Source organism: Anopheles maculipalpis, chromosome 3RL (genome assembly GCF_943734695.1).
Source record: "Anopheles maculipalpis chromosome 3RL, idAnoMacuDA_375_x, whole genome shotgun sequence".
NCBI classification, from domain to species: domain Eukaryota; kingdom Metazoa; phylum Arthropoda; class Insecta; order Diptera; family Culicidae; genus Anopheles; species Anopheles maculipalpis.
Window position 1 is genome coordinate 41,511,388 of NC_064872.1, and position 20,557 is coordinate 41,531,944.

General features: G+C 40.2%; 2 protein-coding genes across 5 annotated transcripts in view; both read left to right on the top strand.

The window, feature by feature from the left end:
• LOC126565725 (guanine nucleotide-binding protein subunit gamma-e) overlaps nucleotides 1-20,557 on the top strand; it is a 377,807-nt gene that overhangs the window by 352,667 nt on the left and 4,583 nt on the right. For 2 of the 4 annotated variants that reach the window (XM_050222929.1, XM_050222931.1), the window contains exon 2: nucleotides 12,677-12,796. In XM_050222929.1, coding sequence (XP_050078886.1) covers nucleotides 12,684-12,796 — 113 coding nt within the window. In that variant the 5' untranslated portion in view covers nucleotides 12,677-12,683. Of the gene's footprint in view, nucleotides 1-12,640; nucleotides 12,797-20,557 lie in introns of those variants that run through there. The other 2 variants (XM_050222930.1, XM_050222933.1) reach the window with 2 other exon arrangements.
• Nucleotides 1-20,557, top strand: part of LOC126564633 (ankyrin repeat domain-containing protein 13C) — a 250,773-nt gene that overhangs the window by 135,231 nt on the left and 94,985 nt on the right. The gene's annotated exons all lie outside the window — the stretch shown is intronic.

A 20,557-nucleotide genomic window follows, 5' to 3' on the forward strand; every position in this document is an offset into this window, starting at 1 on the left:
CTATTCTTATTAATACCTCTCTTTGTAATCACTAATGTTCGATTTAATGATATCTCTCTCGTTCTCATTTACTTATAAACAACTCCTGTTGCGCTTATCTACTGACAAGAATGGCGAAGATGATGAGGAAGCAAAGTAACAGGATTTCATCTGTTACATACCTAACGCATGGCATTATGTTATACCAGATCACAAAAGCAAAAGAAATGAATGGCAACAAGTGACATCTGGAAGGTGGGCCACAAAAAAAAAAAAAAACGGAACGATTCATTAGTATAGCATAGTATGATGTTCTACATAATTTGTATTTCTCTTCTTCGCACGTTTAAGTCACCACTTTCTCTTCAGAAACAGGACAGGATTAGGAGCAGCGTAGGCTAAAATCAGAAATCCGCTCAATGGTAAGCACTGCAATACGGAACGATATAGCAATGAGATAGGACAACACAACCTATAGATAAATAAAAAAATACGCCCACACGAAAGGGTGGGCGAATGTATGTATGAATGTGTGTGTGTGTGTGTAGGAGGGAAATTTTCAAGCTAATCTATTTTACATGTTTAGCAAAGATTTTGCTAGTACCGTATTATTATATATTGATAGGAAATGTTTAACGAAAGCAAAACTGTAAACCGTAAGTATTGTAACAACCCGGAGCAATCCAACCGATCCGGTGTTGTGTGTGCGCACGGCGTAAAAATTAAACCCAATTGTATTGTATCGATAGCTGTCGATAGAAAAGAAAAATGTGATCCCACCAATGTAAAACCAAGAAGAAAGTAATTTGCAACTGCGTAAGAAGAACAACAAAAACAAAGCATACAAACAAACAAACAGCTAACAAATCTATAAAAGAAAGTATTATGAATGTGTAGCGAAAAAAAACCGTAAACGAACAACATTTTAGTACAGTAACTCAAACAAAACAAAAGACACACACACACGTACACACGCAACAACAAAAAAAACCAAAACGCTACTGATAGCGACACTAAAGCAAGCTCTTACCCCAGCGAATCCTAGTGAAGAAGCGACTGAATTGAACCGTAAAATACTGATCACGCTCTAAGCATTAGGGAACTAAGAACGAAACAGCAAACAAACAAAACAAAAACCCAATAGGAAAAAAAACAAAAAAATGCGTCAAACGCATTCCAAGACGGATAAAACAAACGACACTAAAGAACAGAGGAAGAAGAAGAAGAAGAAGAAGAAAAAGAAGAAGAGAAAACACAAAATGGGGCAATAAACGGAAAACCGGAACACACAAACACTATTGAACAAAAAGTAAAAGAAAAAGAGAATAAAAAAAATAAACAAAAATGTTAACATTTTTGATATTAACTTGTAAGAAGCAGAGTTAGCAAATAAAAGGAAAAAAAACCAACCAATTTACCAAATTTACACGTTGCAAGAAAAGTGAAAAAATAAAGCAAAAAAAAAAGAAGTGGTACATTTACGTGTAATAAGTGAAAGACGGGACGAGATTTTTAACAAAAAAGCAAAATTTAGGAAAATAACACCCAATCGAAATCCTTATCCTGCAAGGATAATACAATTGATAGACACAAGGAAGCGCGTTAAAGCCAACACGCAAAGTACGAAGTGAAGAGGGGAAAAATGAACACGCACCCAACTTGATTGTGCGTACGAACTTTAGCGAATTGATAGTGGCGCAAATGATTAGAAATTGTTGAAAGCAAACAAAAATTTACTCTGGTGCAATTTACTGCCTCCATTATGTCATTACACTTTCCAAGTTTAGTCATTTTTGGTGTGTAGTTTGAATTTGAAATGAAAAGAAACAAACAAAACAAATGAAAAAACAAAAAAACATGAAACCTAGTTACCAAGCTGAAACAAAACGAAACGTCACACAGTGAAGCACAAGTTAGTAAGTAACATAAGCTAATAACGTTATATCAGGTTATCTCTTCTACATACTTGCACCATTTTTCGCCGTGTCAATGTTTTTTGCATCCGTTCCGTGTTTTTGGCCATTAGGTTAACCTAAACCGACCCACCCTACCCTGCTATACAGGGGGCAAACATACCCGAACCGACCCCAAATAGTGATTGCAACCATTACACCCGGCCCCCGGTCGGGTCACTAAAAGGTAGATAACGCCCCAACAACAAAGAGAAAAAAGAAAACTTTATTGTAATTGACCCTTCGGCACCGTGTCAGTCGTACAGTGCAAGCAAACAAGCAATAGCAATCAATTTGTCAAAGCAAAGACGGTTATCAGTTAAAGGCAGATAGAAACATAGGGCAAAGGACCACACATCCCCGATCCTGTGGAGAGCAAGGTAAACTCGTCGTTACGAAACAATCCCAACAGTAAGCAATAAAAATATCACAGAGCAAGAGAAGCTGCGGGTGCGGTATATACGATGTGTAAGCATTTTAATCTAATCTATTATCGAAATCAGCAAAATAAGTAAGTGTACGTGTTCCGTAACGTGGCGCCATTTACTCTAGTCTCCAGCAGCACAAGCAGCAGCAGCAGCAGCAGAAGTAGTAGCGAATATAGTTTTTATTCCTGATGCGAGGCGTACACTGCATTAATTTAATCTTACACTGCAGAAAGAATGTAAATGATTTATTTATCGAAGAATAACATCAACAAAGTAAAACAAGCAAACAAAAATGAAAGAATGAAAAAAAAACAATTTAGCTTTAGTTACTCACTTAGCCGTAAGACATATCGTAACGTATTAAATTCTCGTATTATTGTCCCTGTTTATCGAAAACCTCGAAAATGTTTGCAGCATATTGATGTCTGGCTAAAATCTGTCTTCTACAATTATCACGTTGAACTACAAAAAAAAAAAAACAAACAAAACACAAAGCAAACAGAAGAGAACAGGAAAAATAGAATGATGAAAATGAATATGATTAGAAAAAAAAAAACAGAGAGTTAGCAAATGCACAGCAGTACCAATAGGAAAACAAAAGAACAGCAGAACCAATCAATGTAAGCAAAACAACGATATAAAAAAAAAAAAACATTACAAAACTACAACCAAAAACATCAACCAAACAACAACAAAACAAATGAAACGATTGTAATAAACAAAAACCTTTATATTTGCGGAAAATCCTTCGGAATCCTCGCTCCTGGGTGGAGTGGTGCAAATGTGATGAGTTGGGCAGACAAAACCAAAAAAACACCGAGATTCTCTCTAAATGACAAACACACAACAGTCACATGAATACGAACGACACACACACACACAAATGCATAAAGACACACACTCACGTACATGCACACAGAATATACACTTTATTGAATTTAAATAAAGCTGGAAAAGCAAGAAAACAGCTAGTTGATGATGATGTGTGCTTAATAATTGCATGTTTTACCAATCGTAACGTTTTATTCATACAATAACGTCAGTGTCTCGTTGTCGGAACTCCACCACAGCTTACAAAATTTTTGCGCCTCGTTTGTTGTTAAAACATTTCTAAGGGACCTCATCCATCCGAAGGAACTTCTTTGTACGACTTTTTTTTTCTATCAATAGATTTCATAGCCGATTCTAACAAAATACCTAGAGATTTCCACCTATCTTTTCATATAAGAGCCCCAGCCTGCAAAAGACCTAAACGTCTAAAAATGTGTATTAAGCTAATATGATTCCAAAAGTTAGGAGACTTTCTACCAGATCATGAGTCTCTACCAGACTCATGATCTCTCTCCCTTCTTCTTCTACCAGATCATGAGGAGTCTACCAGATCATGATAGACTATAGACTAGCAGATCATGGTCATGCTATCTGGTAATTTAGACATTTAAAATAACCTCGCCAAGATATTGTATGAAATATTTTATTAAGAGCAACGCACCTTATTAAGTTCTTACTTCAAATATCTTCTAAATATCGAATGTTCCATCATCGAGTCGAAAAATTATGTATCGAAACGCAGGCATCGACAAAAAATCCGGGGGAATTTTCTGCCGTTGAGAACAATGCGAACATTAAAGCTATGTCAAACTCCTCCTCCTTTCACAGGTTTTTCACAAATCCAGAGTATTCAGACCTTTCCAGTCCTGCTGTTTTAAGATTGGCTTATACATCTGCGTAGAAGAGTGTAGAGCTGTAATAACGGTCACTAGGAAACGCTTGGACGTCATCTTCGATTATTCGTTGAACCGCTCTGTCCGTGAAAGAAAAAGCTACGTGAGAGGTTAAGGAGTGCTTCTTGATGGTAAGTTGAGCTTTCAGGATCAGTTAGAGCACGTTGTCACTGAAAGTAATCAGCTGATAGGCCTCCTGAGGCCCCTTGTGGGTAGTTTCGACGACCCAGCCTCCATTAAGGCAATGTAGACGCTTCTAAGACTTCAAATCCGGACCCGTAGTGAGGACTGACTACTCAACTACGTGGTATCAATAGTCTAGTAAGCCATTCAATGGCCGGCGAAAAGGACTCGACGTAACTGCATTCATCACCACCAGAGTAAAAGCAGAACTACAGACACTCACCAACCAACAACTACCACCGATCATCCAATCCACCCGCCAGGGAATTCGTCCCTGGTATCTCCGTACACCTGCCATAGACTGGGAGCTTAAAAGCTCTCTCCGGGGATCCGGAAAAAGCAGCCACATCGCCAATAGTACCTTTACACACTTAATACAGACTAAATACAAACATTTTCATCATATCTTTACAGACGGCTCCGTTTATCTGGACTCAGCCAGCTGTGGTATCCACTCCACCACGGACAACTGCGCCATCAAACTTCCTAATAAACACTTCCATCTTTTCCGCCAAAGCAATAGCGATTCAATTAGCCGCCGACGAAGGAATACAGACTTACCGACCGAACATCATCTTCACCGACAGTGCTAGTGTTCTGGCTGCATTGGAACACGGCACCTCCAAAGACCTTCACATCTAGCTCCTAGACTCCATACCTGCAACCCTGACAATCGTTTTCTGTTGGATTCCGGGTCATTCCGGAATCAACGGAAACGAGAAAGCCGACCACCTTGCCAACGATGGTCGGCCCAACACCGTTTCATGGGAAGATATCGATTCCAGCCACATCCATCGAGTCCTTTCCCACCTTCGTATAGGTCATACCCGCCTAACACTAACACTCCTATCTCCTAAAAAAATCCAGTCCTCCACTCTGCTGCTTCTGTGGTGTTGACATCACCGTCCGCCACATCCTCACCGATTGCCATGCATACACGACACAGCGAGCCACCTGCCAACTAGAAACTGATTTAACGACAATTCTATCACCCGACAAACCTCAGCAGAACCGCCTCATTAGATTTTTACGCAACAGTAATTTATACAAAGAAATTTAAGCAATAGTTTAAACTTCTCCGATACCATATGCCATAATCGCAATTGTTTTCCATAATATTTAAGCCATATATACGATAGTTTTCTATTAGATTAAACCATCTTTTTTTATACAGTAGAGAGGCGATTGCAGTCTCTAAGACTCAAAGCCTCTATGAATATACGAAAAAAAATTCAATGGCCGGCGTGGCCTTAGAGGTCGTTAAGCCAAGAAGAAGAAGAAGAAGAAGCACTTTTAAATGCGGTATGTGTTGGAGTACGCTTCGCGCTCTTGGAACGCAAAGTTTTACGTCCCGGCAGGCTTCATCCGGGTTTGACCGTTACTTGGTAAAGGTAAAGGAAGGCCGAACGCCCCGTTTGGTTCTATTGATCCCTTTCTAGTTATGTCTCGAGAAATCGACGCTGTTTGGGATCGTTTAAAACCTTACATGTCGTAAGGATCAAAACGTATGGATTGCGTTTTAAATTGTACCCGTGCCATCCTGACTGACCTCGACTGTGAACAATAAAATTGTGTTAAATTTCAGAAAGCTTCGAGAGCTCCATTTATGATCCGTCAAATCTAATAAACAAATTAACAAAACGCTTGGATGACTGAGGTTTCAAGGTTTTAGCTTGTTAATGTGCCCTTGCACATATTCAGCGTGTAACCGGAAGGGGGGCTGTTTTTGTTCTGGCCCACAGACGAACATCAGAGGCCACGTGTACGATTCCTGACTGCCGTCTACTCCGCCCACCGTTAGATCACCGACTATCGAGGACTCTCCTATTTGCTGTTCAACTTTGCATTGGAAGGTGTTATTATGCTACGCAGGTTTCTTCATCCTGGCCAAAATTATCACAAGAATAATTTCTTAGCCTCACAAAAGGCATCAGCATCACTGGACATCCGTATGCTAGGCGTGCACCAGACTCCAGTGCGAGGCTTCACTGTAATTGTTAAAATCAACTGGGGCGGCCCGGTGATGGTGATGGCCCGACAACGGTCTCTCAAGGGCGCCGGTCTTTATATGGGAGTACCGAGGCTCGTATTCGGACCTTTCCCCCATAGTGAGAAGTGACGATTCCACTACGTGGTATCAGCAATTTTAGTAAGCCGATTTCCATGGTCGACGTGACCTAGTAGGTCGCTAAGCCGAGAATAAGAAGATTTAAATCGATATCTGAAAAAAATCAATAAAACTGTGTGCCACAGCATACATTAACTCATTTGTCATTGAATCGTTCCACACGAATAAAGCTGTTATGTGTTGCACAGCCTCGTGGTATCTCGTTCCACGCTGATTTTCTTTAGAAGTTGATGAGTGCCCGTTTGTTCCTTCCACTATTGTTTTTTAAATCCTATTACAGTTCCCGCGGCGATTATCTAAAGTTCTTAAGCCTAGCAATATACGTCGAGTTCTGTACGGCATATCAGAGCTATTGGGCCAATCGAAGAGATTGATAGCGTGCGTGGCCATGTATATATTTGAAATCATCCTATACGATTGATCCAGTGGTCCATGTACACAACGGACGAAAATTCAAGTATGAATCGAACACGACTGAATTGTTGATGAAGTTTTGACACAATAAAGAACATTGAAAACAATCGTCATATTGATAATATCACCGTAGAGGCCACGCAATGTTAGTTTAGCAGCGCCGAGGCTTCAACATGAACATCAGGACCAACGAGCAACTACTGCAAGGTTCCCAAAACGAGGCCCCTGTTACGAGGCCTCTTACACGAGGTAGCTGTAGGGACCCTTCTCTACCCACCGTGAGAACCGCTACTGCTCACAGTGCTGGTCGTGGCTTTTGCAAACTGTCGCTACAGGTCTTGTTAAAGTTTCTTTCACTGCAGATTAGTTTGTAGATTCGGTGATGTTGAAAAATACTTTAATCTGAAGAGAAAATCTAATGGTTAAGTGAAGATCTTTGGTTCATATTTTTGGCTTAACGAAATACTCGGTCACGCCAGCCATCGAATGGCTTACTAGACTTGTTAATATTACGTAGGTGGATAGTCAGTCGTGGGAACGATCTGTGTAGGATTTGTAACCCCGGTCATACCGTGTGAAACCTTCATTTCTAGATACTTCTTCATAAAGCAAATATAGTGCCTTAACGGCTGGCCATAACTTGGAGGAATAGTTTCGTGAGGCAAACTGAAACACTTCCCAATAATAGATGCCGTCACAAAAAAAAAGTTCACATTACTAAGGCTTCTTACCAAACCATCTATTGATTGGTTCTGTGAGTATTTTGAACCGGCCACATTTATTTATGAGTTTACTTTCCCCCTGGACTAATAAAGAAAATGTCGCTTTCTAGTGCAACCGTTCGCCTTGTTTCTCTGTACACCAACTATGCCTAATGTAGGTGACACAAGCCCCACTGGTATAGATTACATGATGATTTTTACCCCAGGGAAAAGAAATCTTACAAGGTATACATTTTGTCATAACTTAATTAAATTAAAGTAAATACAAAAAGTCACGTATACCAAAAACTAAAACACTCACACACTTTTGCAACTAGCTAATGGTCGGTTTCGAAAGGTAAATGTGTTCTGCAGTGTGCAGTGTGTCACGTATGTATATTAGTGAAAGCAAATGCTAAGCGAACTATTTTTCTCCTCGTAAGTCAGGGTCCAGCCCTGAAGGCTCGACAAGGGATGAGTCGATTTTTGTTTTATTTCTGCAACTACCGTGCCCATAGCTAGGATGGCCTTACAGTTTGCACCTGCTGTGTACAGCACCTCGGTACATTTTTGCAGTTAATTCAATAGAGAAAATCGAATTTCCTGTTTCACTTACCGTCCGTTCGGCGTTTATCATGTGCCGTTGGTGAGTTAGGGAATAAAGTAAATGGATGACAAAGGAAGTGGAAAAAAACCCGATGTATACGATGCAACAAGCGAAACAGAATGCTTGAGGTTAGGCAGAGGGGATCGGGTGCATTTGGTCTTTTCATCAGTTCAATTGATGTTTTTTTTTTCCTAACCGCTTGTCCTGTTGTTTTCCCATCACAGGAAAAGATAAAAGAATACAAATATTATTTTTAGAAAATCACAAAAAAGCTCAATAAATGGTTTGAAGCGATAATTTAGCAGTTTTTATGTATGGGGAAAAATCGTTTTCATGAGTGGAGTTCGGCTAATTTCGTTGCTTTTCAAAAATATAGTAGAAAACAGAAAACTTCTACCGTCTGTCTCCGTGCAGCATCTTTTACACTTATTACATTCTATAAATTTATTTTGAATTTATGTACACATGATTGTTGATGCCAAATAAAAACTTGAATTAAACTACACTAGTCCAAAGTGAGGAAACATACAAATCAGCCGCAATAAACAGTATCGTCAGTTCTGTGCTAGACACGAGCATATATTAGAAACGTTTGCTTAGAGCGTGCCAGGCGCTCAGGAACTAGCACAGACTACCAACAGGCTGCATCGGAAACGAACTGACTAAGAGTGACAGAGAAACTCAGAGCTAGTGCTAGCTAGCTCCATCTTCCTCTTATGGATGTGAGACGTGCATGTCCTTCGCGTACGTTGTGCGGGTATTGTGCAGTACAAACATGTGTCCGAGAGTGAAACATTTGCCTGGCAGTAGATGTGTGGAAGTGCACTCGTGTTGTTGATCAGCCGGAAGCCTTTTTTCTCTCGCTTGGTACAAAAGGTGGAACAAGCAAGAAGGAGGAAGCCACATGATTGTTCGCCAGTTGCCAAGGAAAGCATTGAAGCACTTCGGAACGGCTTCATGGTGCTGATGAAAAAGCAGAATCGCATGCATGCGCTTTTAAGGTGATGCAATTCACAAGGGTTTCGCTGGTCGAATGTGTGAGCAGCAATCGTGAGAAAGAGTACAAGCTGTAATAGAGTTTTTTTGTTGGAGCATCCTTAGGTCTTTAAAAATTTCAAAATCAGGTACGAAAATGTAAAACTTCGTTACCGAATTGAGCAAAAACAAAATCATATCGTTCTGGAATCTATTATTAGAATAAATAATAAGTCGTTTGTCTAATGGAAAAATAAAAATGAATTCCTCATTTAAATTACTGTAAAGTTAAGCCTAGTGCAGGTGCAAAAAGTAGTTTGAATAACGTATAACGTGGACTAAATAACCCACATAAGAGCGTTAAACTGTATGAGCAGCACTTTCTTTTCTTTATCAAAAACAACATGCATCGTACTAGGTTATCATAACAAACCGTACAAGCTTGCCTCCAAAATCACTCCCATGTCCAGTTGTCTGTTTGCTAAATAGCTTTACCGTCCTCTTGTCTCGCCCGATCGAATGCTCTGTACAGCGTACACCCGCAGCCGTTTGGTCTGCTAGCGTGTGTCCCGCCGTCAAACTTATCTACGAGCTCTACACGTTTATCTTCGGTACAACGGGAAGCGTGTCTGTCGCCGAAGCCATCCGTTGACGTTGTCTGTACTGTACTGGTCGTCCAACACAGTAGAGGCTTTTGTTACGCCCTTGCTCCGTGTGCGAGCGAATGCGATGGAACGAGAGTGTCGTCCCCGATAGCCATGACAATGCTGGATGGTTTGACTCACCTGTGCCGATAAAGTTAGCTTCAGGTGGTCAACTAGAAAACATTCGTGTAGCGTTGTCCGTCGCGATAGGTTCCCGGTCGGAAGCGTTTTTCGGTTGGTGAGCAGACAACTGAAAGGATCAAATTTGGGCTAAAGACCACGCTTAAAACAAAAGGTTATCCGGCGGATCGGTAAAACACAACGCAAGCGGTGATCGAGATAAGCTGAAGCTGAAGCAACACGAGATAAAATAGCGAAATAGTTACAATTAAATAAAGGTGTGTGTTATGTAGAGCAAATATGTGTGTTGAGCAATACGAAATGATGTGTAAAGTGTGTGTTTTTTCAACGTCACTATCGTCATGATGAAAGCAATAGCTCTAGCTGGTGTGATCGTTTCAGCTGGCTTGAATTATTCTTATTAGTAATATTTTTTTGCCGGCAATACAATAACTTTTACGTCTGTATGTGCGAGCTCTAATCGGCAAAATATAGAGTGCAATACAAAAATAACAAATCTATGTTTGATGCGAATTTTACGTTAAGAAAACGGATTTAGTTCTTTAAAATTTTACCTTCTAGTGTTGCAGACTTTACGAGATTCAATCAAGAATAGATACTCGGTTGTTGGTGATTTATATAATGTTTAATGCGTTATAATTAAACGTGCGTGCATGAGTGCAATATTAACTTTTATTGCCAACTTGTGTTTTTTTTTGGCCTCCAAATTTCCAACAGTTGCTCTATTTACTCGTGCACCGCGTCAATAATTTAACCTTTTCCTCGTCAGATTAACCCATTACCTAATTGGCCGTCATCCGTCACGACATTACGTTCCTCTGTTCGCCTTAACATCCACTAGCAAATGAAGATCGAGTTTGATCATGCAAATAGGCAAAACAAACACATCCAGCATCACACACGGTGCTGCCAGTGTAGTGAGCACAAGTGAACACGTGAGCTATTCGAAGAATGGTGAGAAAGGCGAGGAACGAAACGCGAATGAAAACGAACTCATCTCTTCCGACAAATTGCAGTGCCGGTGCAGCATGCAGCATGCACCACCTAACTCTTCCGCCTATGCCGCCGAGTGGCAGCTAATTGTTTTCATTTTTGTATTGATTTTACCTTGACACGATCTCTGTGACTCGCTGATTCGCTTGGTGATCTAGTGTTGCGCTCTGTGAGAAAGATTGTGGTGCCCTTGTGGTTAACGGATAGATTTCATCCCGTGGTGGTATCTGTAAATAAATAATTTGTTTTAGAAGATTTAGGTTATAGGAATTTTTTTTTGTTCAATAATCGTCTTGATAGGTTCGTCATGATCTTTTGGAGAAAAAATTATGTGAATTGCTTAGTTGTGTGTTAAATTGCTACTTAATTTACAAAGTAGCAATCACTCAAAATTTATAAATGGGTCTAATAGCAAGGGTTGCAGCGTTTTATGCTTAAAAATAAAATAGAAAAGCAACAGAAATAGACAGAAAATCACAATATGTACATGGCATTTAAAGTTTTTTTTGTTCTCCATTGCACGACTTTTTGGCTGTTTCTTCTATTTTATTTCGTCTAGAGCTTTTTTTAAGGTTTCCTATACAGCTTCGGTTTACCATCGAGCTTTTGTGATTGTTTTTTTAGATTTTTTTGTTTTTAGGGTTTAGGACGTTGCTAGGTTTATAGGATATTTATTTTTTATTATTTATTTATAATTAATTATGACGGTCCAGGGCCGTATTGTCTACACCGCTTGTGTTGAATAAATTTTATAATCATATTGATAAGGCATTTCCTCCTTATTCTTTGCCTTATCCCGGGCATACTCGGTTGTTTTTAGGATATATTTGATTTAATTTTTTTTTTATCAGTTAATATTGAAAAAGCAATTTAGAAAAATTATTTATGCCAAAAATAAAATAGAATTTTTCGAAATGTTTGTTTGAAGTTGCTTCTAAGCCAGGTAGTTTGTGGTTGGTTAAATAAATTCATGGTCTATTTAAAAATTATAAAAAATACAGTTGACTTTCATGGAAGAATGTGAAATACATCTATTCAAGCTTTAGATTTATTGTAAAAAGAAATACAAAATAAAATAAAAGAAACTGACAAAAAAACGAATGTGCTTGTGCAACAACCTTCGCTTCTCACTTTCACGAAACTGTACGTTTGAATTTGAACCTGTGTCCTGGTTTATCTTTAATCGAGAATTTCCGTGTAATTTCAATTTCTTTTCATCGATTTCCTGTTGCGCATGCTCTGGTAGGAGAAATCATTGCCACCACAATAAGGGTGTGTGCAGTGGCACCACAAAGGGCTGCTTACCAAAAGGCTGCTGATGTATGGGTGTGAGCGTCGGTTACAGCAAAATCTAACCCACTGTCAAAAAAAAAAAAAAAAAATTATCGCTCCGATTAGGCAACGCTGGCTCATATCGAAGGGCGAATATTGAGGATCGAAGCATGCGCACACTTAAATGCCTTCTCATCGGTGCGTCGGTTTGTGTGATTGGCAAAGATGTAGGCGCGTTTACACAACATCAATTTCGATTGATTTTTTATTTAAATGATTGTTTGATGCGTTTGTTCGTTTGTTTTTAATTGTTGTTTTCATTTTCAGCCAAGACAATTTGCCACCCAAAAGAACACTCCAAACCAAAATCCATTATTCGTACACAAAGCTAGTGGGAAAACCGTTTGCAACTGGCTTTAATGTTCGCCCGTTTCATCGACTAACCAACATCATTTTAAAACCCACCCCTCCCAAACAATGATTGCGGCACGCACACTGATGAAACACTTTTCTCCAATCTCTCGCGTTACATTCCAGGCACGATGGATCCCAGTATTCTAGCAACCATGGACCGTGACGCACTGAAAAAGCAGATCGAAAACATGAAGTACCAAGCTTCGATGGAGCGGTGGCCATTGTCGAAGAGTATCGCAGCGTAAGTACCTAACACCCCCTCCTTCCCAGGTCTTTTTTTTTTTTTTGCTACCGCCAAGTGCATTTACTTTAGTGGCTTTAGTGCTTTAGTGAGTTGTTTAAGTTACTTCCGTTGCAAACTTCTGTTCAGAAAAAGGGGCCAAAATTCAATGGTGATACTGCTAGCTACTCGTTTACTTACCTTTCTAATCATGGATTCTTCCTGTAAGAGTTTTCCTTAGTTCAAAAAGGAAAGAATAATAAAAACTGTAAGAAAAATCAGTTTCCGTTAGAAGCAACTAACAGTGGAATGTTGCCAAATTGGAAAAGGTTAGATTCGTACCAAAGGCTTCAAAAAGGGACGCTTCAGTTCAGTCGATAATTTCGGGGTGTGTATTTGTAATAATGAGTCAGCCTCCTTGGGGTGGTTGTTGAATGGCTTGGAGTTACCAAAAGTGACAAGTGACTGCGAGTGATATGCGGCCGCTGCAAATCGAAACCAATCAAGGTGGGCAAACCATGTGAGTGGATGTGTACGTGTGCTAAGGCAGCAATTGATAGAACTACGAAAACTGGAATAACTCCCTTACTTGCGACAAGGGCATGTGCGGTCAAAACGGAAGAATCAAAGTTTAAGGAATAAAGGATAAAAGTTAACGAAAAAGTCGGTACGGCCAAAACCGAACGCCAGCGGAAAACGGATGTGGGAAAAAATCGATAAAGAAACCACCCCCTTCCTGCTCATGCCCTAATCTTCCCCTGTAGACAACCGACTTTGACACTCATCATTGCGTTGATGGTATTGGTGTTGCTAGGGAGAATAGAAGTATTGTAGGCAGTAATCGCAGGAAGCGTGTAAAGTTGGAGTTTTCCCAAGCCTCATCCTGTTCTTCTTCCCCCCTTCGTTCGCTACGTACGTAAGCAAGTGATGCTACTACCCGCAGGGGAGAACAAATTAAAGCGGCCTTTGGAACAATGCGCCAGAGGGGAAAGGCCCATTCATCTGGGAAGTGTTTCGCTGTAAATGTGTTAGTGAGCCACAGGGTGGTTACGGATATCCCACTATAAAAGCAGGTTGCCTTTTGGCGGAACGGTGGGCTAGCTTCTAGCCAGCCAGCCAGTCCGAGTGTTCTTATCTTCAACAATGACAACGGTTTTTCGCTCACTCTCACGCGCTCAACCATCTTCGTGACGATGGTAGTTGTGCCAGCGCAGCTCGCGCTGTAGTGCATCGTACTTTACTATGCGTGTGTGTGTGTGCCATGGTGGTGTGCGTGTGGGAAAACAGTGCCAAGGTAGACGACTGTAAGCGTTCCCACCGGTTCGTGCGGTTTTTGGAGCTGCCGTGCGGTGGAGACGCATTATCACCTTTCGGCGAGTTCTTGGCAGGGCGTAAGGGCGAATGAGACGGGAGCAAGCCGCGATAGCACCGATAACGATCGACTTGCAGTGTACTAGTTTTTCTAGTTTGTCTTATTTTTGTTCTCACTCGTAATGTTATCGTTTTCGGTTCACACCGGAATCGTTTTTTTTTTTACGTTACGAATTGCTTTGGGAGGTGGCTTGCCAATTGATGAGCATACTTTAATTGTTAAGGTAAAATTTACGAGAGAGAGAAGTGGCAGAAAACATCAGTTATGTGCTGCTATTGTGGCCCTTCATCTTCTTGGCTTAACGACCTCCTAAGGTCACGGCCGGCCATCGGATGCCTCACTAAACTTGCTGATACCATGTGGTTGGTTAGTCAGTCCTCACTACGGAAGGACGGTCCGGATGGGATTTGAACTCCGGTCCTGCCGTTTGAAGACCGGCGCCGCTGTCGCCTATACCACCGGGCCGCCCCTTTTGTGGCCTTACCAGGCCGTATTACTTACAATCAACTTATAAGTAAAATATACCTTTCATCTTAACTGGGACATTAGGCCTGATTGTCAAAGCCAAACGGAAAACTTTCCGACGGAAAGACTTTAACCAAACGGAAAGCAAATTTGTATTATGGTCTCCCGTTAGAGTCGACGAATGTTTCGTCGACTTTTTGCATACATTCATACCTTTACGGATTGCTTTGATCATGCATTCACAGATGATTTCATTCGAATTAAACCTATCCTTCGATGCTAATTTTGACTAGAATCATTAACTAATGAATCAGTTTGGTTTAATAATATACTTTTGGTGGTGAAAATTTTTTCGTGGTGGACTGTCGTGGTTCTTGCTTCAGAATAATTCCTGCAAACCACCAAATAAAATCACTAAAATGACATCAAAATGATTGTCATAACATATCCACGTAAAATATATACATTTTTCTATCGATTTACGCTTAAAAATGGTTTTTATGAATGCAAACTATACTTTCCGTTGCACTTGATTGACGGGAAAAAATTCGGTCTAACGCACGTTTCCGTTTGGTTCAGTCAATGCAAATTTTTGACTTTCCGTTCGACATACATCTGTGATCGACCTTTAATCGTCTGATTCAGCCAAACGGATAGCCAAATGGACAGTCATAATATCAAAGTGACAATTATGTGACGTTTGAGAAGACGTTTGGGTTCCACATTCAGGCCTATAAAAGCAGCAGTACCAAATCCCAATTGGACCACCTCATTGTTCGCTGGACAGGTACTGGTCTATATACATTTTATACATATGCACCTTCATCAAACACAAATTGATCGAATATGCTCCCAAATGAGCCCAAATTCTTCTAGTCCAGCATTTAATATAGCAACAGTAATTCCATTATATGGCTTGTTTCCATCACAATTTGACAATGACAAAAAACAAACATTACCTAGGGAAATAATATTGATGAAGAGAAAAAGAATAACGAAAAAAAAAATCATTTCGCATAAACTTTCGCACATTTTAACATACACCAGTGAAGCTAAGTAGAAAAACTCCACTTGCTACGGGGAGCTCATTAGTAATGTACTGTGAACAGCACCACTTACCATGTTCTAATGATGTTCGTATGCTCAATTTCTCACGACTCGTCCACTCCCGTCGTTTGCTTTGCATTAGCCTACTTCTTCTCCCATGCCGTCTACCATTATCGCTTGTAAGCCGGTAGGCTAGGATGACAAGTAAAATCACCAGCAGAACCTTGTTTCTCTATTCTGCTTACGGCAAGCAAGAAATAAATGACGGCGAGGTTCATGGAAACTTGCCTATGACACCCAGACCATGCATAAGAAGCGACGATTCATTAGACTAACAAAGTTTTCACATTAAAGACGGCATGGTAGGCCGACGAAATGTATTTGGGGTCAGAAAAAATGTCCACTAACAAACCTGTTAAAGATTGTAAGGATTACAATCTTTATTACAATGAGGTTTCCCGATTTGCCACTAGCAAGTTTTGTGATGAAATCGAACCGTTATTCGATAGCAAATATCTTCTTGGCTTCTTCATGTTTCGCTCATTTGATTATCGAGATCAACTTGTAGCTGAGTTATCAGGTCACTCGTTGCGTGACGTCTAGCAGTAATGACAACCGTTTTTAGGGAGCTTTCAAGAGAATCCTGTAAAACAAACATGAAAGAACTGTCTACGGGTGGATTGCAGTTTAATTACGAGACATTGATACCACTGCTAAACACCCGCATACTCATTAATTGCTTAAGTTGTACCTGTTCCTGGATGTTTCAACCAAATAGTTCTCTTCGGTGCGTGAAAAGTTTTTCGTCTATAACTCGTAATGTTAGTCTTTATAAGGAATAAAATTAAATTCAGTCTATTGCGTCAAACGCATTTAGCGATCTCAAATTTAAGTTGAATAACTTAAATCAAAATAATATACTCGTTAAAGTATCTTAGCTAAAGAACTACTTAAATGAATCCACTAACTGACCACTAACACAATAACACACTAATGTTTGATACTAACAATACTAACGTCTGCATGCAATGTTACTAATCTTAAATCTGTAAGCAAGACCTACAAGTAAGGAACCAAATGAATCAGCCGACGAAAAATACGATCCTTGCCGGATCGGCCTACGGTCATTACTAAACCCTGTCTAAAAACACTAAGCCCACTTAACACCTTTCACTAACTTTCCTAATCAAAAACGAAAAGGATAAATGCGTCCGAAGACACTGCCCCCCCCACCAAAGTGTCCTGTGGCGTTCCGGGAGAAAATTGGCAATCCCTTGCATAAACAAATCCCCGCGCTGGTGACCCGCCCGCGGGTGTAAACGGGTCACGGGGTGTGCGTGATTGAAATTTTAATGAAAAGTAATCACACCCGCGGTACTCTGTGGAATAAACACCCAGTAAACGAAAGCCACTGATGGAAAAGCAAACCCAAAATGGGCTCTAGAGAGGGGAAACGCCCTGACAACTCCTGTGCCAGGTAGGTGGTATGCACAGACGACTGGCAAACGAAAAAGAATGACACTGCAGTGGAGAAGTGCGATCATGCGACTGTAAGGGTGACTGGTGATTGAAAAATGGATTACATTCTTGACGGCACGTGAGGTAGTTTCGTACGTAATGAAAACATTCTATCTACCAGACGCCGGAAGAAGTAGCTGCGTTTGCATGGAATTTCTACTCTTATAAAAGGGGACTAATACTCAGATGAGCAGTAACAGACGGCAAAGCTGGAGAAGAAAAAAGTGTGAAACTAGTTCAAACACATAAATATATGTCGCCTGCTAGGAGAACGGTGATGGCGGATGGCCTAGTAGCTACTAATTGGATTTCAATTAAAAAGCTTTCTCGTCTGGCAGCTTCTCGTAGGACATAACAGGATTAACGAGTAGTATCGATTGCGCTCTTTTATTAGCTTCATGGAAGCGAACCTCACATTACACTGATTATTTATTGGTAGATTGAAATAGTGTTCTACCGGTCACTGATTCAATGACATGAGTTTATTTATGGTTCTGCTGTTTGAGGAATTGGTCTGAATGGATACATCGCAGAGATTTTGAAACTATTTATTCACCGAATCAGTATTGCAATCTATACAAACATATTTATTGTCTAATGACACCTATGCTCAGACATGAATAACTAATGTGGGATTCACTCCACCAATGATAACTGCGCCATCAAACTCCCTAGCCACACTTCCATCTTTTCCGCCGAAGCAATAGCGATTCAAATAGGTCGCCGACGAAGGACTACAGACTGACCGACCGAACGTCATCTTCAGCGAAGACTCCCACATCCAGCTCCTAGACTCCATACCTGCATCCCCGACAATCGTTTTCTGTTGGATTCCGGGTCATTCCGGAATCAACGGAATCGAGAAAGCCGACCAACTTGCCAACGATGGCTCCGTCCTGACGAACCATACAACACCCTTTCACGCAGTGATGCCATCCGCTTCATCAACACCATCATCTCCCAACACTGGAACTCCACATGGCACAACGTAGACCTCAGCAACAAACTCCGTCAAGCACAACACCTTTTCATGTGAAGATATCGAATCCAGTCACAGTCCTTTCCCGTCTTCGTATAGATCATATAGGGGTGTTGACAGGTGCGGACGGTGCATCCGCCACAACCTCACCGATTGCCATGGATACACGACACACCGATCCACCTGCCAACTAACAGGTGGGCTGATAATTGTTTGGCCTACAATAGTAAAAATCTTTTTTTTTTTTGCAATTTTTTTTTTTTTATTCAACATACCTTGAAGGGTGATACACCGATAATAGCGGTCTTTAAATTTTTCTATTCCATTTTTGAAAAAGGATGTTTCTTTTTCGTCAAAAAAGGCCTCCGTTTCGGTGATCACCTCTTCATCTGACGAAAATTTCTTCCCAGCAAGCATCCTTTTGAGATCTGAGAAAAGAAAAAAGTCGTTGGGGGCCAGATCTGGGGAATACGGTGAGTGGGGAAGCAATTCGTAGCCTAATTCGCGATTTTTTCATTGTTTTCACTGATTTGTGACACGGTGTCTTGATGAAACAAAAATTTTTTTTTCTTCAAATGTGTCCGTTTTTTTTTAGCGATTTCGTCCTTTAAACGCTCCAATAACTTAATATAGTAGTCGCTGTTAATGGTCTTTCCTTTCTCAAGATAGTCGATGAAGATTATTCCTAGCGAATCCCAAAAAAAACTGACGCCATAACCTTGCCAGCTGATTTTTGCGTTTTTCCTCGCTTTGGAGCAGTTTCATCGCGTCCAGTCCACTCAGATGATTGTTTATTTGACTTTGGAGTGTAGTGATGAAGCCAAGTCTCATTCATTGTAACATACCGACGCAAAAACTCGCTAGATTTTCGCTCAAACAGCTCTAAACACTGCTCCGAATTATCAACTCGTTGTTGTTTTTGGTCAAATGTTAGCTCGCGCGGCACCCAATTTTGCACAGATCTTTCTCATACCCAAATATTCGTGAACGATATGTCCAAAACGATCCTTGGATATCTTTATTGTGTCATCTATCTCGATTAACTTTATGGTTCGGTTGCTTTTAATAGTTTTGTGGATTTTTTTAACGTTTTCCTTTGTAACCACTTCTTTTGGGCGTCCATTGTGTTCACCGTCTTCACCACGTTTAAATTTAGCATACCAATATTTTATAGTTGATTTTGGTGGAACAGAGTCCAAAAACTCCTTATCAAGCCAATTTTTGGTTTCAACTGTATTTTTCCCCTTCAAAAAACAATATTTTATCAACACGCGAAATTCCTTCTTGTCCATGTTTACTCAAAACACAAAAGTTGCGTCACACAAAATGCTCTAGCTCACTAGGTTATTGTCGGAGTGCTGTCAAATTTTGACAGAACTCGTTTCAAGGTGAATACTAACAAAAATAATGGATTTGAATTTACAAGCGCCCTCTATGTGTCAGACCAGACAATTATCAGCCGACCTGTTAGCTACCGATTACACGACAATTCTATCACCCGACAAACTTCATCAGAACCGCCTTATTCGATTTTTACGGATCAGTCATTTATGCAGAAAATTTTTTAACTAATCCATTATCATATGCCATAATCGCAATAGTGATACACCTGCAAAAGTTTTGTATTAGATTATACTAATAAAAATAACTAATCATGGTCAATTTGCTCCACACCTCAATGTTTTTTTGACAAACGGCAGATCAGTGAACAGATAATCAACCAGAATCGACCAAAACTGCTCAAGACGTTGATCGATCTATGGTGACATCTGCGCTCTGAACGTTCTACCACCACAAACGAGAGTGCTGGATTGATTGGAGTGATTGTTCGAGAAAAATAAATAAATGAAGTACCATTAACAAGCATCATTACATACACTTGATTAGTTCACAGAACCATCGAAATGCCAGCGAATGGAAAAGCTGCGATTGTGTTTCGTCGCACACTCGCAACACGGCCAGGCATGTAGATTTAACGCTGTTGCAAAGGAAAAATTCGTGCCAATAGGGGTGTGGGAAGAAATTTAATTACAATTTTCCCGGAATGAGCTGGATGTGGGTAGATAAAGCAAAACAGCTTCCGTTCGGTGTTGTGATGGCAACGAGAATAACCAAGAAGACGATAGATATAGGCAAGAGTACAACATTAATCGTGGAAAAGCATATAAATCATGTTTGCTGAAAGTGAAAGTGAAAGTGAAAGTGATGTTTGATGTGTAATAGTATCATCGCTTTCTTGACAGATTTTACCATAATCTTATCAAGGTTATTGGCATACGTTTGACGAAATATTACCAACATTTGAATGCTGATCATTTTTAATGTAGGTCAATGTAATATTTCCTTCATTTTTTGTTGATAAAATTATTTGTTCTTATAGTTTTGTAGGCGTTGAAATTCG